Source organism: Bombyx mandarina, chromosome 11, assembly GCF_030267445.1.
Source record: "Bombyx mandarina strain Sakado chromosome 11, ASM3026744v2".
Taxonomy (NCBI): Eukaryota; Metazoa; Arthropoda; class Insecta; order Lepidoptera; family Bombycidae; genus Bombyx; species Bombyx mandarina.
In genome coordinates, this window is record NC_143218.1 from 4,660,141 (window position 1) to 4,679,205 (window position 19,065).

Below are 19,065 nucleotides of genomic sequence, written 5' to 3' on the forward strand. Positions count from 1 at the left end.
GAAAATGAAACAAAGCCGCTGGACGTAACTTCTCGTGATCCTCCAAAAAGTCCACTGAAAAATCTTAGTAAATGACCACCATTTTACTGAGATTAGATTTCATCTCATATCATCTCATTTAATTTCATCCTAGTTGATTAATGTCTCAAATTAATCATCTTCATTTCATTTCACTCCATAATATCATTTTTCATAAAATTAAGAATATAGATTAAAATAAGACATGACTTAAAGGTCTCAGTTACCAGGTCATAAAATCTCTTAAAAAAAAATTAGGTGCCGCCGTAATCGTATGTAATTGAGTGTAGTATTAGTGTGTAATTTCTTCTGCCGTTATTGTTCACGAATTTTTTTTATTATATTGATACGAAATGGACAGAGTCAGTGTTTTAGAGACGGAAATATTAGAACTTCGAGAATTTTTAAAAGAAAAGGAAAATGAACTTCAGGAATTAAAAAGTTTGATTAATGTAAGCCGATGTTATTTAAATTGCAAATATATGAAACACCTGTGTATGATTGACAAACATAACAGAACTGTTAAACTGAGCTGTTATACATTAAAACTCTTTTGATTTAATTTTAAAATGTAATGTTTCCAGAAATTTCCCATATCCGTATTTGGAACAATTACTTATCTCGCGGTTCGCTCCTAACACTTATTTATTAATTTATTTGGGAAACCCACAGTACAAAACAAACATATAATATTGAAAAAATAGCTAAAACAATAACCAAACAAGTTTCCACCATTAATGTCACATATATGTAGAAAGTAAACAGAGAAAAATTTGGAAATTTAAGTTTACACAAAAAACAAGAAAAAAATCAAAAGCAACACAATACACACATATGTACATTAACTTACATTTTAAAACTTAATAATACTCATCGGACTTCAATAATTGATAATTTTCCAAAATAGCATTTCTACTACATGCTGGGATTACAAACAAAAGATGTCAGCATTAGAGAACTTAGTATCATACAACCTACAAGATCTAGGAACAAAAGAGTTAAAAGCATTTTTCGTTCAAGCTGTGGACAAGTAAAAGTCTGTTTAAAACTTGCAGAAATCACATCTGCGGATCGTTCAGTACCACATACCCACGCGCCTCCATGGCGTGGGAACCTCTTAGAAGGTTTAGCTGCACCCTGCTCACAAAAGGGTTTCATGCTGTTCCAGGTTCACTGGTGATAGGACCTCTTGTGAGTCTGCGCGGGTAGGTACCACCACCCTGCCTATTTCTACCGTGAAGCAGTAATGCGTTTCGGTTTGAAGGGTGGGGCAGCCGCTGTAAATATACTTGAGACCTTAGAGCTTATATCTCAAGGTGGGTGGCGCATTTACATTGTAGATGTCTATGGGCTCCATTAACCACTTAACACCAGGTGGGCTGTGAGCTTGTCCACCCATCTAAGCAATAAAAAAAAAAAGAATACTCTTGGCAAGAATATTCCAAGAGTAAGTTTGAGTGAAGTTCTTGTTATATTGAAAACTTCATCACATTTACACAGTAAAAATGCATCCGAATTTTATATTAATAGTATAATGATATGAAATATTTCAGAATGAATAAACAACAAATTTCGTTTTCTGTGATGTATTATGGTAACAACATGTAAAGCCCTTAATATCTTTTAAAATGAATATTTAAAATAGTATACAAAATTGAAGTATCTTTTTAATTAATGACAGACAGATGTGTGATGTTGCTAAGAAAATTAATTTTTTTAAAACTTTTTTTTTGTTTTTTTTTGAGACTTTTTAAATGATAAAGCGTTTTCTTTACATTAATACACAGAGATGGGTAATATATATTTTATATTTTTCAGACTGAGGTTTGATTCTGAATGGTTCCTAACACATCATGCAAGTCAACATTTAAATTTGAATTCCAATCATACCTAGAACGTTTATAGCCTTTGGAAAAAGTTTATTAATAGTCTAATAAAATTAACCATTTAGAATTGTTACTGCCTACTGATGTAGCCATTCTCATGGATCTTTGGAACCTTTGGGTCGGCTCAGGGACTTCAGTTCCCTCTGTATTTTGTACTGTATGTTCCATGGGGAGTGCTCTGAGGAATTGTTTGAGATGATACCATCATCTCGTTTTTTTCATCGCACCTACCGCCACAGGAGTAGAGTTTATCTATACTACCTGGAGCCACTGCGTTCATCCACAGTGCGTTTCCAGAGAGCTTTTTGCCGCATACCATCCGTTTTTGGGAATGAGCTCCCACTCTACGGTGTTTCCTGAGTGCTATGACATGTCCTTTTTCAAACGAGGCTTGTGGAAAGTGTTAAGCGGTAGGCAGTGGCTTGGTTCCTCCCCTGGCATTGTTGATGTCCATGAGCAACGGTAATCACTCACCATCAGGTGAGCCGTATGCTCCAGGCAATAAAACCAACAATGTTAAACTGAGAACAGTGCCATTGCTTATCTAAACAAATCATTAATTTCTCTGAAGACATGGTTTGCTAATATAATCAATAGTACCAATGAGATTGTCAAGGGATTGTTTTAATCAACTGTTATAAACATATCTGTGGCGGAGGGAACTAAACTGACATAAAATTTACTTTTAGGATCAACAATCAAGTAAAGAATTAAATAATCACAGTCAGCCGATAAGTGATGCTTCAAAATCATCAGTAGATGGCTGTCTTCCGAAATGGGCGATAGAAAGGTAATAGGTATTCATGACGGAAATTATTACTAACTAATTACCTACCAATGTATAAATTGTATGAGCGACATTAATAATTTAATAATTTTTTTACTGGTGGTAGGACCTCTTGTGAGTCCTCATGGGTAGGTACCACCGCCCCGCCTTTATCTGCCGTGAAGCAGTAATGCGTTTCGGTTTGAAGGGTGGGGCAGCCGTTAATAATAATATAACTATACTGAGACCTTAGAACTTATATGTCAAGGTGGGTGGCGCGTTTACGTTGTAGATGTCTGGGCTCCAGTAACCACTTAACACCAGGTGGGCTGTGAGCTCGTCCACCCATCTAAGCAATAAAAAAAGCGATATTACTTTACAACGATGCTCCAGTCAATCAATCTCTGGACTGTCTGTCTGTCGGTCTGTCAATGGCATGTTGCTTTTTAATTGTAATCATTATGATCCGAATGTACTTTAGTCAGTTATCTGCCTCATTAACTTTACCCAAGTACATATGTCTGTATCCTTTGGCACATTGTAGCCTGTAAAACTGTAGGCAGCCGCTTGGCTCTGCTCCTAGCATTGCTGAAGTCCATGGGCGACGGTAGTCACTCACAATCAGGTGGGCCGTATGCTTGTCTGCCTACAAGGGCAATAAAAATAAAAAACATTTTTCTCAGATTACTCATCATCAACATGTATACAAGGGGTGAAAAGTTATGTTTGGCTTAAGCAACACTTCACTTAATATGCGACATTTATCTTTGTAATTAAAGGTCCGTTTTGTTTAACATTACAGGAGATGTTACAAAAATGTCGCTTAAAGCAATTAAATAGTCTTTTATCCCTCAACATGATAGTATCATTCCAATGTGGTGTCCTTTAAAAAAAATGTGTGGTGTCGTGGGACACCGGATAGGAACGATGTTCCTTATTATAAAAATATTAATTTTAAGTTCTATTCGAGGTATAAAGAAAATAAAACTGGAGGTTTCGCAACAACCCACGGTCATTCGGTAACGTGCGAACTTATTATGGTACACTTCATTCACGGTTGTTTGCATAAGAGTTAGTCTATTGCGCAAACCAACGCTCTGAGATCGTGGTCAATGAATGATAAAAAAATATGTTTTATTTTTTGTATGTTATTACAAAGTTAAGTCGTACACTGTGTGCATTACTAATAAAAATCTTACGTTACGGACGTTTTTCCACGGTTAGGGTACCCCTCCGCATCGTCCCATAAGGAACTTCGTTTCAAAATAAAGCATTCAAATAACTAAAATCGGCCAAAAATAAAACAGAGAACTGTTTTTTTTTTTGGTAGCATTGTTAATGCCGAATTAAAACCACATTTTTTTTAAGTCAATTTTCTCTCGCTTATCTTAATTTCATTACAGCATCAGACTTGTTGCTCTTTAGATCTGACTGGCTGGTATACTTTTGCAGGTACAGTCGTCAGATCCTTCTCTCGGACATCGGCGTCGAAGGACAGGTTAAGATCTGTTCTGCCAAAGTACTGATTGTGGGAGCCGGCGGCCTGGGATGTCCGGCTGCCATGTACCTTGCCGGGGCGGGCATTGGTAAGGTCACTATAAACTGACCTCATGGTTTTAATCTATCTATACTAATATTATAAAGCTGAAAAGTTTGTTTGTTTGAACGCGCTAATCTCAGGAACTACTGGTCCAATTTGAAAAATTATTTCAGGGTCAGATAGCTCATATATTGATGAAGGCCATAGGCTATATAACATCACGGTAAGACCAACACAAGTGAAACACCAATAAAGAATGCTTCAAAATATTTTCACTTTTTACGTAAATGGAGAAGGGGGTAAAATTTAGCGTTATGCTAAAGTAACTATTCCACGCGGACGCAGTCGCGGACAAAAGCTAGTTGTATATAAAATCCAGCAATGTTGCATGACTTGTCTTTATATTTGTTGCCATGATGAATGGTATCATAATGTGGAGGCTCGTTCGAAGTCTCATTTATATGCATACTGGCTGACCTATAATTGAAATTGTGATAGCCTTGAGAGGCTATGTTAGCGTAACCGGGCGAGTAGGTGAGCTCACGGGGCTCAAACCGGATTGTTGCTAACACTGGCCCTAGCAAGAGCAATGCTTCGCAGAATCTACCACCTGATCGGAAACGCGACCCACTGAGAAGATCCGGCGAGAAACTCAGTGAGCTGTTTTATATTTCGAAAGTATTTTTATTGAATTTTCAGGCGAAATAGGCATCGTGGATTATGACGCAGTGGATCTGACCAACGTGCACAGACAACTGCTGCACCATGAAAGCAACGAGAACACCAGCAAGGCGTTCTCGGCCGCTGAGTCTCTGAGATGGTGCGTTACGTGAACACTCCGTCGCGGTCGGAACATATAGCGATGACAGATGTCAAAACTGACAGCTGTCAAACTGACGTCGCTCGTTAGGCGCGAGCAAATTGAGATGTCAAAAAAATATAATACAAAACGTGTGCAATTCAGGCGTGGTCAAAGTGAAGCCTTCTAAAATTTTGTGGCTTCAAGATAATGAGACGAATTAAAAAATTTAGGTTTTATTAATTATCATAGTGATACAAAGTTTGATAATTATTTTACATATTATTCTTATAGTGTCTTGTCTCTTTTTCGTTACATCGACTTTCATTACATTTAAAAAAGAGACTTTTTATTAACAAAAATTACAAAAGTGCTAGGTATTTAGCCGCATCAGTGCACACCTACCATTGCTGATGTCCACGGGCGACATTGCCACCTATCTTGCGATATGGGATATTAGTCTCAATTGTATATTATAACGACTGTCCCACTCTTGGAACTGGTACTTGTGACTTCGCAGCAATAGGGAGGATTGTGGTAGCACCCGTGCGGGCTCACAAGAGGCTCTGTTGTGAGCGCGGTGTATGTAGTTCCGCTGAGAATACAACAAATAATATAATACAAATGTCTTCCTTATTTCAAACCAATGATACTATGGAGGGTAGAAGTAAAGAAAGCATATTAAAAAGTGTCCGCTGTAGGGTGGCGCCACAGTAGCAAATGGAAGCGCCATAAACTATTAGAGTAAGTTTTAAATCAAGAAAGAAATAAACACCCTACGTGAATAAATAAATAGTTGAGTTTATTAATACTGCATATTTTGAAACCATACAAGTCACAAAAAAAAAAAGTTTTTCAATCCAGCACTTATTTTCACTTCATTTTGTTTAAAACTGCTATATTCATTACATTTCCACTTCCTACACTCGCTTTTTACAGTGGAACACTTTTTCAACTGGTCCCTCCTATACAAGATGGTGCTTCTGAGTTCTTTTTTCTTATTACTTAGATGGGTGGACGAGCTCACGGCCTTCTTGGTGTTAAGCGGTTACCAGAGCTCATAGACATCTACAACATAAATGCCGCCATCCATCTTGAGATAAGAGTTCTAAGGTCTCAGTATAGTTACAACGGCTGCCCCGCCCTTCAAACCGAAACCCATTACTGCTTCACGGCAAATATAGGCAGGGTGGTGGTACCTACCCGTGCGGACTCACAAGAGGTTCTACCATTAGTTCTACCCTCTGTAAAGGTTATTAACCTAATCGCTCAATCGTGGCGATTTTTCAGTATAAACTCGAAAATTAAAATCACACCATACAACGTTCAGTTGGACTCGAAGAACGCTCAGCAAATCGCTTCAGCTTATGACTTGGTGCTCGACTGCAGCGACAACGTCCCGACCAGGTATCTGTTGAACGACCTGTGCGTTATGCTAAAGGTGAGTGGCGCTTACGGTCGCCGGAGCTGCAGCTTGTGGCTCAGACATACCACTTGCGGTGGTGGGGAAGCTTTAGATGTCAAAGTTTGCACATTAAAAGTGATGGAATATTGGTGTTGTGGTACCTACCAGGACTCCTGCCACTTCTCCAAAGACAGAGAGGGACCTTTGAGAATAATCTGATTGAGGAAAGGGTTGTGCTATGCTGCTGTTGCGAACGAGGTTAGGAAACGTGGCAGTGGGAGGGTGAGGGATGTTGTCGATATCAACAGTAGATTATGGGTCATTCTGGGTCACAAAGATCGTTTTTTCGATCGCTACCTACTGTCTTAAATATGTGCGGAACACTTAGGGTGAAAGGGACGTATTTATAGGTAAGAAAGGGACGGAGAACAAAAGGTCAAGATGGCGATGGGGCTTAATAAAGCGAAAAACGAAGACGTGTGTTTATTTCTTACGTGGGTGGACGAGCTCACAGCCCACCTGGTGTTAAGTGGTTACTGAAGCCCATAGACATCTACAACGTAAATGCGCCACCCACCTTGAGATATAAGTTCTAAGATCTCAGTATAGTTACAACGGTTGCCCCGCCTTTCGGACCGAAACGCATTACTGCTTCGCGGCAGAAATATGTGTATGTTCGCAGATCCCTCTGATATCGGGAAGCGCTTTGAAAATGGAGGGGCAGCTCACGATATACGGGTACAGGAGACAGGACCATCACCAGGTCAGTGGGGGGTTGGGACAGCTGCTTGTTAGCTTTGTACGTGGAAAATGTGTGATCCCCGCGAGGTGAGCTCAGGGCTCCCCTGGTCGCGAGTGGTCACAACAGCAGCATCACAACGAACCCGAGGTCACCAGGTGCAGCATCCAAGAAAAGAGCACGATGAGCACTCCCCACCATATGGAGTGCGCGACCAAAGATCTCTAATGGCAATTTGTGTATTTAATTAAGAGTTTTAGCGTTTTTTTTTGCGCTTTGTGCTTTTGGTAATTATGATTTTGTATGTCAGTGGAAGTTCAGACAAAGTTAAGATAAACGCTATTTAGTTATTTATTTATTATTAGATACGGGTTCACTTGCTGAACACTGATTTACGAGGTTCATATACAATATTGTTACGCCGGTAAGAGTAGCGCCATCTATCGCCGAATAGCCGAAACGAATATCAAAGGATCTAGTAACACTAGAACGACCGAGAAGTACAACGCCATCTATTGTCAGATAGCAGAAAGACACACCGAAGCTGCTCGACTTGCCCAGAATGTTTTTGATAAATCTAGGGATGTCGTATCGACTATTTATGCGTTGCAGGGATGACACGAACGCAGCTAGTAATCGGTACTACTCGAAGCGAAACAGCGAACGGATCACCAGAAGCGAAGCGGAAGAAGTGAATTGAGAATTTTAAAGTGTTTTAATTGTTCTAAACGCTAATACAGTTTTAATTTTCCACTTCGGTAGTTTTTTTTGTTTATCCCGAACTCCAGCGCGTAACAATATATAACGCGACTGTATGTATATACTTAGTCTGGCCATAAATACTGTTACAAAGGAAAAAAAAGATTATATTGCAAATAACATTTATTACTTTTACAACCCTCAGACACAGCCCACTGAGTTTCTCGTCGGATCTTCTCAGTGGGTCGCGTTTAAGATCCGGTGGTAGATTCTGCGAAGTACGGCTCTTGCTAGGGTTCGTGTTAGCAACTTCGTCAGGTTTGAGCCCCGTGAGCTCACCTACTAGTTAAGGTTCCGCTGAAATAGCCTTTCAAGGCTATCAGCTTCGGTAGGAAAAAAAAACTTTTACAGTGTGTTAGTTTAATACATAAATATAAAACAATTTAAAATATAAAAAGCTTATTCGAAATGGTCTCCATTGGCTGCAAACAGTCCTTTAAGCGTTGAGGCCAGTTATCAATAGAAGCTCTTTCCATGGGAAAAATTTTCACTGCCAATCGTACGGATTGTTTTAGGGACTCCAAATTATCACGGCGCTTAAGAGCAAGGCGTACTCTCTAAAACTGACCATAAATCATAATCCAGCGGATTAAGATCGGGACTAGACGACGGCCAGTCTTCAGCTCTGATGAAGTCCGAAACGTTCGTTTCCAACCAAGACTGCGTAGACCGAGCTTTATGACCTGGCGCCGAGTCTTGCTGGAAGGACCATTCTTGATTATTGAATATGGTGTTGTTAAGGGCCTTCACTACCTTCTCTAGAATGGTATCTTGATACACTTGTGCCGATGTTTTGATACCTTTTTCACAAAAGTATGGCTCAGTCACTCCTTCATAGCTAATACCCCACCAAACCATCATTGTAGTCGGATAGTGCCCACGTTGCACTCTCACGACTAATTGGGAAGCTTCCTTAGAGCTTTGAGCATAGATACGGTCATTTTGTTTGTTAAAATGTTGCTCAATTGTAAAAAAATCTCATCCGTAAACAAAATTTTTCTATGAGCTCCCTTTGCGTACCGCTTCAGTAGTTGTTTCGATTTTACCACCCTATTCTCTTTTAAATTATCAGTTAAGAAATGACCAGTACGTCTCTTATAGGCTGCAAGTCCTAAGTCATCTTTTAAAATACGCGACATGGTTCTAGGTGCTATCTTCATCTCCCGAGATAAAATCTTTTGCTTTCGAACAGGATTTCTTCGAATTCTTTCCCTTACTGCTTTGACCACCTTTTTCGTACGAACACTACGTGGACGGCCAAATCTTTTTCTGTCACAAACAGAGGAGGTCTCATTGCACCTATTAATAGCCCGGTACACAAACATTTTACTAATACCAAGCGTATGGAGAGTTTTAAAAATTGCATTTGTCTCCATACCTACTTTGTGTAATGTAATCACAGCGATTCGGTTCTCTTTATCACCTCACTCCATTTTAATATCGCAAAATATTGTACAATGTATTGGCGCCAAAATGAGAAAACTCAATGAGCAATCATATAAAAATGACAGATTCCAAATTCAAATGTAATATTTTGTTTATTTTTAATTGTAACAGTATTTATGGCCAGACTAAGTATTACTTGACGAGTTATATTCGACTGACTTCCTTCGTAATGGCTCGATACATTGCAACCTTACCTAAATGATAAGCTAACCTCAGTTGGCACAGAGGTATTCTTGGTCCGAGTCTTACAGTGTGATTTATATGATATCCAAGACTTCTTAGTGATAGTTTTTTTTTTTTTATTTCAGGAGACGTACATAGGGCCTTGCTACCGCTGCGTGTTCCCCACGCCCCCCCCTCCCGCTGCGGTGGGCAGCTGCTCCGCCCACGGGGTGGCCGGGCCCGTCCCGGGGACCGTGGGTGGGTGCTCCGGAGCGAGGACGCTCATATTTGTGTATATAGGGACTAAATAGAGCATTGGTTTTTTTATTGCCCTCGTATGCAGGTGAGCACGCGGTCTCCACCTGATGGTGAGTGGTTACCGTTGCCCACGGATTTCAGCAATGCCAAGGGCAGAGCCAAGCCGCTGTCTACCGTTAAGTACTCTCCACAAGCCTCGTTTGAAGAAGGATATGTCATGGAGATAGATATGTCATGTGCTAGTGGTCATTGGAGCATGTAAACATAATGACATGCGCACTTTGGGCCGCGGTCAAAGTTTAGTCTAATAAAACGATCAATGCTTAGCTCTTCGTACTGTTACCCACGTGTGACGTCATAAGTAATGACCTGACTTTAAAAAAAAGTTCTGATTCCCCACGTATATGTCGCTCGACGCAGGAACCCTGCAGGCCCTGGAGGCGATAAAGTACGTGATAGGCAGGACCGAGAGGCACCTGCTGGTCGGCCGCATGCTGCTGTTCGACGGAGAGGACGCGACCTTTAGGGCAGGTGAGTAGCACGGCGGCTGCCTTGACGACGGTTGCCATGGCAACGGTTGCTATGCGACGCTACCGTCCGCGCGAGAGTAGGTGAAAAAAAAATTCGTGTCGAGTGAGCGGCTTCCTCGTGTAGGGAGCAAATATTTGTGACGAATATAAACTGTTGTGAGTCCGCACGGATAGGTTCCACCGCCCTGCCTTTTTCTGCCGTGAAGGTATGAATTATGGGGCAGCAAGTGTGTTATAAGAATTGAGACTTAGGACTCGTGTCTCAAGGTGGATGGTGGCATTTACGTTGTTAATGTCTATGGGCTCTGGTGACCAATAAATACAAGGGGGGCTGTGAGCTTGTCCACTTATTTAACAAATAATAAAAATAAAGTCCCATCAGACGGACTGTAATGCTTGTATAGAGCAAACTCCTACAAATACACATAGATAGCGCGGAGTGGCTGCCCCCCCGCCCCCTAGCGGGACAAGGCCCCCTTTCCTTGAGACCAGCTCGTGACCCAGCTTGAGACGTGGGGTCGCAATAGCGCCGCGTGCACACGATCACTTGCGGATCATGCGTGTTGTTACGCGCTGAGGCTCGAAATAAATAAAACTTTCACCGAAGTACAAATTAAAACTCTATTTAAAACCTAGAACACTTAAGAAACGCTTTAAAATTCGCAATTCAGATATTCCGTTCGCTGTTTCGCTTCGAGTAGTTCAGATAACTAACTGCCTTCATGTCATCTCTGCAACGCTTATATAGTCGATACGACAAATCTAGAATTTTCGGGAACATTCCCGGTAGTGCGATATGCGTTTCCGTTATTTGACAATAGATGGCGTTACACTTGTCGAACGTTCTAGATTTTACTAGTTCTTTTGATACTCGTTTCTGCTATCTGATGACAGATGGTGTTACTCTTACCGGCGTAACAGTATCCAATTGCTTTTTAGTAAAGTTGCGTCCGAGGAGACCCGCGTGCGTGGCGTGTGGGGAGCGCGGCGGGGGCAGCCTGATCGATTATGAGCAGTTCTGCAATGCGCCGGCCAAAGAGAAGGTACTGCCTCCTGCATTGCGGGCCGACATACTGTGTGTAACATCATCATTATCATCATCATCACGGTTCCAAGCCGGTTTCGACCATGGTGACCAAAATTTTCGCCCTTCCCCCCTAGAGCGAAGGTCGCTACGCCACCTGTAGTCGACAAGAGCGCCTCCGCCTCCAGGTCCCAGGGAGGCGCCCCGGCGAGCAAGCACGCCGCCTCGTAGGAGACGGTGCGGTATCCTCGGATGGCTTACCTCCTTACCTTCCCTAACACGCTTTTTATAGGGAACCGAAATAAAATGTGTTTTTTTTTTGTTATCCTCTCGATTCCTGTCTGGATATTAGAGCGAAGAAATGAGTGAAATATTATATAGAACTAGAGGTCCCACAGTAGTCGAAATTCGACTATAATTAATTGGAATTGTAAGTTTGTACACTATTATGATTGTATTTTATACTTCTACAATCACAAATTTCGCCAAGACTACACTATAAAAAATATTAACAAACATTATTTAATCTATTCTCAATTTGACAACAGACGTCAAGAACAAAAGTTTGACAATAAATAGTATGCATGCGTGTGTGCGTCAAATACATGGTATGTAGTGTGTGTAATGTTTTCTTTATTGATTTAATGTATCTTTTATGCATTATTTATATTAATTTAGATATATTAATAATATATAGATATATATAGTAATTAATATATAGATATATTAATAATATTATTAACATATAGATATATTAATACGTGAAGCAAAAACTTTGTATCCCTTTTTACGAATATTGCGCGGACGGAGAAGTATGAAATTTTTCACACTTATAGAGAATATAGAGAAGAAGTGCACAATGCTAATATTTTTTGAGCGTGCAAGCGAGAGCGCGGAACAAGCGATAGAGAGGCACGATCGGCCTAACCGTTAATTTATCGAAAAAAATGTTATTTTCAATTAACTCCTTATTTGTATTATACAAAATAATAATAATTCAGTTCAATTCATAACAGTATGCAATTTTTCAGCAATGTTTCTTTATGACGTTATCACGTAAAACTATCGTCCGTAAACCGACTTTACAGACAAACAGTTTTTTGTTTTGTACTTTAAAAAAATCGTTCCCGAAGAGGTTACAGCATCAACTGATCCGAACCACTGCTTATAGAAACTGTTTTCCTAGAATTAACTGATCTTGGTTTAGTAACAGTTTATCTGGGAAGCGTTTTGTGGGCAATTCTTCCGCAAAGCACTCACGTGTTCTGGTTCAAAAGACGTATTGAAACTTGAATCCTATGTCTCGATATATGTGGTGGTATTCGTGTCAGATGTCCACGGACTCCGGGCAACTCCAATCACCCGCCTGACCCATCTCGATCACGCGTCTCTAACTGGCCCGTGGTTTTAGCACAAATTCGATTCCAGGACTTGGATCTGGAGGTGTTGCCGCCGGAAAATCGGGTCAGCGCCAACGAACTGAACGTAATGATGAATAACGAGGAGCGAGGAGGACGCCATCTCGTGGTGGACGTTAGGAACGAGCAGGAGTATGCGATGTGCCACATTCAGGGCTCGGTCAACTACCCCGTGGAGAACTTGCACCGGAATTTGGAGGAGTTGATCGAGAAGACCAAGGAGTTTGATGGAGGTGAGCTTTTTTTTTATTGCTTAGATGGGTGAACGAGCTCACAACCCAAGTAAATGCGCCACCCACCTTAAGATATAAGCTCTAAGGTATCAGTATAGTTACAACGGCTGCTCCACCCTTTAAACCGAAACGCATTACTGCTTCACGGCAGAAATAGGCAGGGCGGTGGTACCTACCCGTGGTGCGGACTCACAAGACGTCCTACCATCAGTAATTACGCAAATTAAAATTTTTTCGGGTTTGATTTTTATTACACCATTGTATTCTTTCACCGTGGAAGTCAATCGTGAACATCTGTTAAGTTTTTATTTCAGTAGAATAATTGGTATCCGCCTGCGGGATTCGAACACCGTTGCATCGCTACATACGAATGCACCGGACGTCTTATCCTTTAGGCCACGACGACTTCAAAGCTCAGTGTTTTCAGCCGCCAATTGATAAACGCAGTGAGGGACGCCTTCGGGCCCGGTAAAGTGATGAGCTGTGCAGGGTGGCTCGCAGAAGCTGGATGAGAGAAGCCGAGGATCGTGCTCAGTGGCGAGCAATTGGAGAGGCATATGTCCAGCTGTGGACTGCTATAGGCTGATGATGAGCTCAGTGCGGAGGGCACGTTGCTGTCTGGTAGTCTATCCACTTGGCTCCGATTGTGCTCTTTGTGTAATTGACTCTGCTGCTGGTAATGAATAATGTCGATACAGTTATGAAGTTTTTCGACTTGTCTAGCGATGTAGGATGCGATGGTGCGCGGTCCACTCAATGTTAATTTCAAGGAAATTACAGCGCGTATGACGTCACCCAATTTGATTACTGAGGTCGAAGTTTCAATTGGGTCATACAGCGTCTGGTTCGACGCAGAGATACCCAGGGCAGTGGTGTGGGCTCACGGCGCGCTTCATCATCAGTAATGAGGCAAATCTAATCGATGCGACTCCCATATAATTCATGAACTAGTGTTAGCTACCTTTTACTACGGTCGCCTCAGTACGAGACTGGCGGACTATTCGTCCATTAGGCCACGATTTGGATAAAACACGGCGGCTTGTGATTGCGGTTGAGTTTGTCTGTTTGTTCTCTTCCAGTCGTCTTTGTATGTAGACGGGGAAACGACTCTCAAGTCGTAGCAAAGAAGGTTCTAGACGTGACGGACAAGGAGAGATGGAGTAAAGTGAAGGATCTGGTGGGAGGATTGCACTCCTGGTCGAAGAATGTCGACCCGGACTTCCCAGTCTACTGACCGGCTCCGCGCGGATCGATTCAATAGTGACGCCGGGAAATTGAGCTTTTAAGTTCTAGACCAAAAACCTTTCGTTGTTTCTTTATGAGCTGGATACGAGTTTGTGGTTCTGCTGCTGAGGCTGGTCCGTAAGCGGAAATAAGGGTTTAGCGCCCTCTAGTGAGTGCGCGATCAAAATAAGCACGGTTCCATTAAAAGTAATGGCGCCCCCCAAACACCTAAACCCGCTTCTCTGAAGAGGGCAGTTATTGTACTAAGACTTACCGTCGGCTTAAGACTACCATGTCACTTCGCAACGTCGCGAACAACATGGCGAGCCAAGCTACGTTGCTCTCACCCACTGCCAAGCCAAGCCCAACGTGTGGGGGGGCAGCGACGGCCAACCTTTACAAACCCTTAATATGCTAAATTCGCTCGGAGCCGCCTCGGCACGAATGACAGCTGTCAATTTTGACAGGTGTCACTATTGAATTAATTCGTCACATCGATAATATGGAGGGCAGAAGCAAGGATCACAATCTTAGTGTATTAAAAAGTGTCCGCTGAAAGGCAGCCAATTAAGGTGCCGCCACAGTAACGAGGGGAGGGATTTTAAAAACAGCGCCATAGACTATCACACTTCATTTAAATCAACACACATCACTTCACATCACACATTTCCATTTCCCAAACCTAGTGCTATTTCGGTGAGTCTTCGAACAATAACTCACTCTATCAACCTGTCCCCTATACAAGATGGAGCTCCTTATCTCTACCCTCCATAAACGATAATTAGATTTAAGAGTAATGAATATGTTATCATTTTATATAGGTAACCTTTTGCAATAAACTTTGAATACAGTATCGTTGTTTTTTTCCCCGGCAATATTATTATTAATAACGGACTGCAAAGGAAAGAAGGGGGGGAGGTTAATATTTAATACACTTACCAAGTTCATCACTAGATGGCGCTATGTGCATTTATGAATCGCACCACAACTTTATGGCATTAGATAATATAAATTCTTAACGTTCTTCACCATTCAAAATCCGGTCATCGTTCTCGTCGAACCCGTCGCTCGCGACGAAGGGCTCGGCGAGTAAATCAGCCCACAGGCATAGCCTACTGCATACAAGTTGAGTTAACTTTTACGCTAGCGAGAACGTTAAAAAACTCGCACTAAGCACACTGACAGTTTTGATATAAGTAAGGTCTATTTTATGGTTGTCTTTAGTTTGTATTGTGCGTTCACGATTTGGATAAATCGTCTTAGTGAAAATGATTTAACTAGCAATGTCCATTCAGCCCAAAGAAGAATCGAGATATCAATAGAATAGAGATATCGAGAATTGAAATTTTGTTTACGATTCCGAACTATTGTAGTTTGTTTGTTTTTTGTTATATTGGCAAAACTGTTTTCCATTTTGGCGCGGAATTCTATTTGCATCTGTTGCTTAGATTAAATACAAGTGACTTTTTTCATTTCTTTATCGTATCTATATGTATGTCTTGGGAATTTCGGAATGAACAAAAACATCGAACACTGAGTTTGTCTTAAAATTTTCATCGCCAATGCAATTTTATTTGCACTTAAGTAATAATTGCTTGATGTAATTTAAGATCATATGGTGATCATATCGAAGGGCGAAAAGCTGTTTGATTTAAACGACATTTCGCTTATTACACGAATTTATATTTATAATTAAAGGTCCGTTTTCCATTTACATTACTATCAGCATCAACAGTTCGATGTTTTTAATTGAACTTCACTACATGGTATAAAACAAAGTCGCTTTCTCTGTCCCTATATCTGTCTGTCCCTATGTAGGTATGCTTAAATCTTTAAAACTATGCAACAGATTTTGATGCGTTTTTTTTAATAGATAGAGTGATTGAAGAGGAAGTTTTATATGTATAATAACATCCATTAAATAGTCGAGAAATACTGTTATTTTTGAGATTTCTTATGCGATATTGTAAGTAATCAATAATAAAATTTCATGTTTCCGAAGCGAAGCGAGGGCGGGTCGCTAGTCAATTATAAATTATGTTTACCACATTCAAATAAAGTTGCAAAATGAAGCTTAAACCAAATACCCTTTCACTAGTTGATATGTATGATATAATTTAATCACAACCTTTTATTGCTATTCTTACGTATAAAGATAGAATATATGAAATGAACATGACAAATTTTGCAAAAACAAAAACTCGTAATTCTCATGCGACGGCACCCGCTAATGATCGGGTGGCCTATACGCTCATCTGTTTTATACGACATGAAAATTAAGTCATCCTTATTGGCTACGAAAATCAAAGTATGCGCGCGCAAAATGATTTGAACGTACGGACTGATGTACATTGCTGGTATTGGAACCGTGGATTTGAATTGGAACCTTGGATTGGATTGACGTGGATTGGAACCTTGGATTGGATGCTGGAGACTTGTCTGTTTTGCTTTCTAGTTCTTGTTGAGTCTTCTACATCACGAGATCTGGGTTTGAATGGTTGTTAGTCATTGTTTCTTGAAGATGGTTTGATAGTCACGATCTGATTGTAGATTTTTTTGTATCACGTGTGTTTTCGGTAGACATAACACCGAAGCCAATCTTAGCATGGGGGCATTAAGGTTTTTAGCTTCGCTGGGTTAGGTATATACATTTATAAGGTAAATGCCGCCTTGAGATATGAGTTCAAAGGTCTCAGTTTTTACAGTACAGGCTGCCCCGCCCTTCAAACCGAAACGCATTACTGCGTCACGGCAGAAATAGGCAAGGTAGTGGTACCTACCCGTGCGGACTGACTAGACGCTCCACCACAAGTAATTACGTATATTAGAATTTTTATCACACGTTGTTATTCCTTCACCGTGGAAGTTAATAGTGAACGTTTGTTAAGTACGTATTTCATCAGAATAATTGGTAGCTGCCTGCGGGATTCGAACCTTGGCACAGTCGGGTCGCTCGATACGAACGCACTGGGCGTCTTATCCATTAGGCCGCGGTAAAACTTGGTCTAGAATGGTAGAACCTATTTTCGTCGATGGGTGGACGAGCTCACAGTCCACCTGGAGTGAAGTGGTTACTGGAGCCCATAGATATCTACAACGTTAATGCCGCCACCCACCTTGAAATATGAGTTTTATTTATTTATTGCTTAGAAGGTTGGACGAGCTCACAGCCCACCTGGTGTTGAGTGGTTACTGGAGCTCATAGACATCTACAACGTAAATGCGCCACCCACATTGAGATATAAGTTCTAAGGTTTCAGTATAGTTACAACGGCTGCCCCACCCTTCAAACCAAAACACATTACTGCTTCTCGGCAGAAATAGGCAGGGTGGTGGTACCTACCCGTGCGGACTCACAAGAGGTCCTACCACAAGTAATAAGGTCTCAGCAGATTTCCCGGATCCTTCCTTCTACCGCAAAGCAGTCACGCGATATAGCCTGAAAGATGAGACAACCGATTGCAATTAATATCTTAATCTCACACTTTCCGATGAGCACTAGGTGATTACGGCAATAAAGTGGTTCAAAAACGCGTTCTCACGGGTAAATTGATAAACCTCTTTTAGTGAAACTGGTTTCAGCCAGCAATGTACGTCGAATATAGTTTTTCGGTCGCCAAACCCATCATAGACACGTCGACTTGTCATCCGAATCAGTAGAAAGTTTTGTTTCACCAACGAAGTGGCCAGAAGATTATAAGTACATATTATAAAAATAATTCTTTAATAATAATTGCTAACAATGCTAATGTCAGTGGAAACAGTGTATTTAAATATAAAATGTGGTGTTTGAGAAATATTTTAAACGAATAAAAGTGTTAATTACGTAACGGATAAATAAAAAAATAAAAAAAATACTGCAGTAACATCAAATAAGTAAATTATCGGAATAAAAAAAATTGCAAATAAAAATGGATTGATGTAGTTTTAAAATTGCAAAAAAAAACACTTTGTTTCTGTTCAAAATTAGTTATTGTCACACATATTATTTATAAAAAAAGCGTCATTAGGAAAAAATATTTAATCAATAAATTCATTGCTTTAATTAAATGAGAAGGTTTAAATACATAAAAATATTACAAAATATATAAACGTTTTAAAAACTAAAAAAATAGAATTCAATTCGAGTAAATCGAATCAAAAGCTAAGGGTTACTAAATAAGCTAACAGCTTAATAATTATTTTAAAATACTTTTTTTTTAAACAATTTCATTTTACAATAATAAGTACAATAATTATTTCAAACGTTTGCCATGTTATTTTTGAATTAATCATAAAATAATAATATCGACGGGTGAAAGGGTCATTTAAACGACATTTTTCCATCTTTATTGTTGAGCCATTTAAAGTTTAAAATTTAGAAAAAATATCTTAACCAAAGAATTTCTCCAGTTATTCTTCTTCAGCTATTTGAATGGAGTAAACTCAATTGGAGTTCAATTAAAAACATCGAGTTGTTGATGCTGATCTATACACACAAATAAAATTGGAGTGTCTGTTTGTAATATTGAAATAACACCAAAATATTTTTTTTACAATTATTGTCTGTCTATCTGTCTGTCTGTCTGTTTGTTCCGGCTAATCTCTGGAACGGCTGGACCGATTTTGACGAGACTCACTGATAGGTAGCTGATGATATAAGAAGTAATTTAGGCATTTTTTTGACTAGCATCGCCCCGCGGCGTCACCCGCGGTACGACAATAACCGCGGGTAACATCGCGGGACTCAACCATCAATAATTTTAATGTTTCCGAAGCGAAGCGAGGGCGGGTCGCTAGTATCAAATAAAACGCACCTTTAATTACAGAGATAAATGTCGTTTAAATCAAACACTATTTCACCCCTCGAGATAATAAA

The 19,065-nt window shown here is 40.3% G+C and overlaps 1 protein-coding gene across 1 annotated transcript; it reads left to right on the forward strand.

The window, feature by feature from the left end:
• Window positions 1-271: 271 nt before the first annotated feature.
• On the forward strand, window positions 272-15,058 carry Uba4 (Ubiquitin-like activating enzyme 4). Its single transcript, XM_028174089.2, has 11 exons — window positions 272-470; window positions 2,594-2,694; window positions 4,123-4,256; window positions 4,910-5,030; window positions 6,300-6,450; window positions 7,097-7,177; window positions 9,667-9,778; window positions 10,199-10,309; window positions 11,248-11,351; window positions 12,761-12,983; window positions 14,063-15,058. Exons 1-11 carry the CDS (start codon window positions 372-374, stop codon window positions 14,215-14,217), a joined length of 1,392 nt encoding a protein of 463 aa, XP_028029890.2. The 5' UTR covers window positions 272-371; the 3' UTR covers window positions 14,218-15,058.
• The last annotated feature ends 4,007 nt before the right edge of the window (window positions 15,059-19,065 follow it).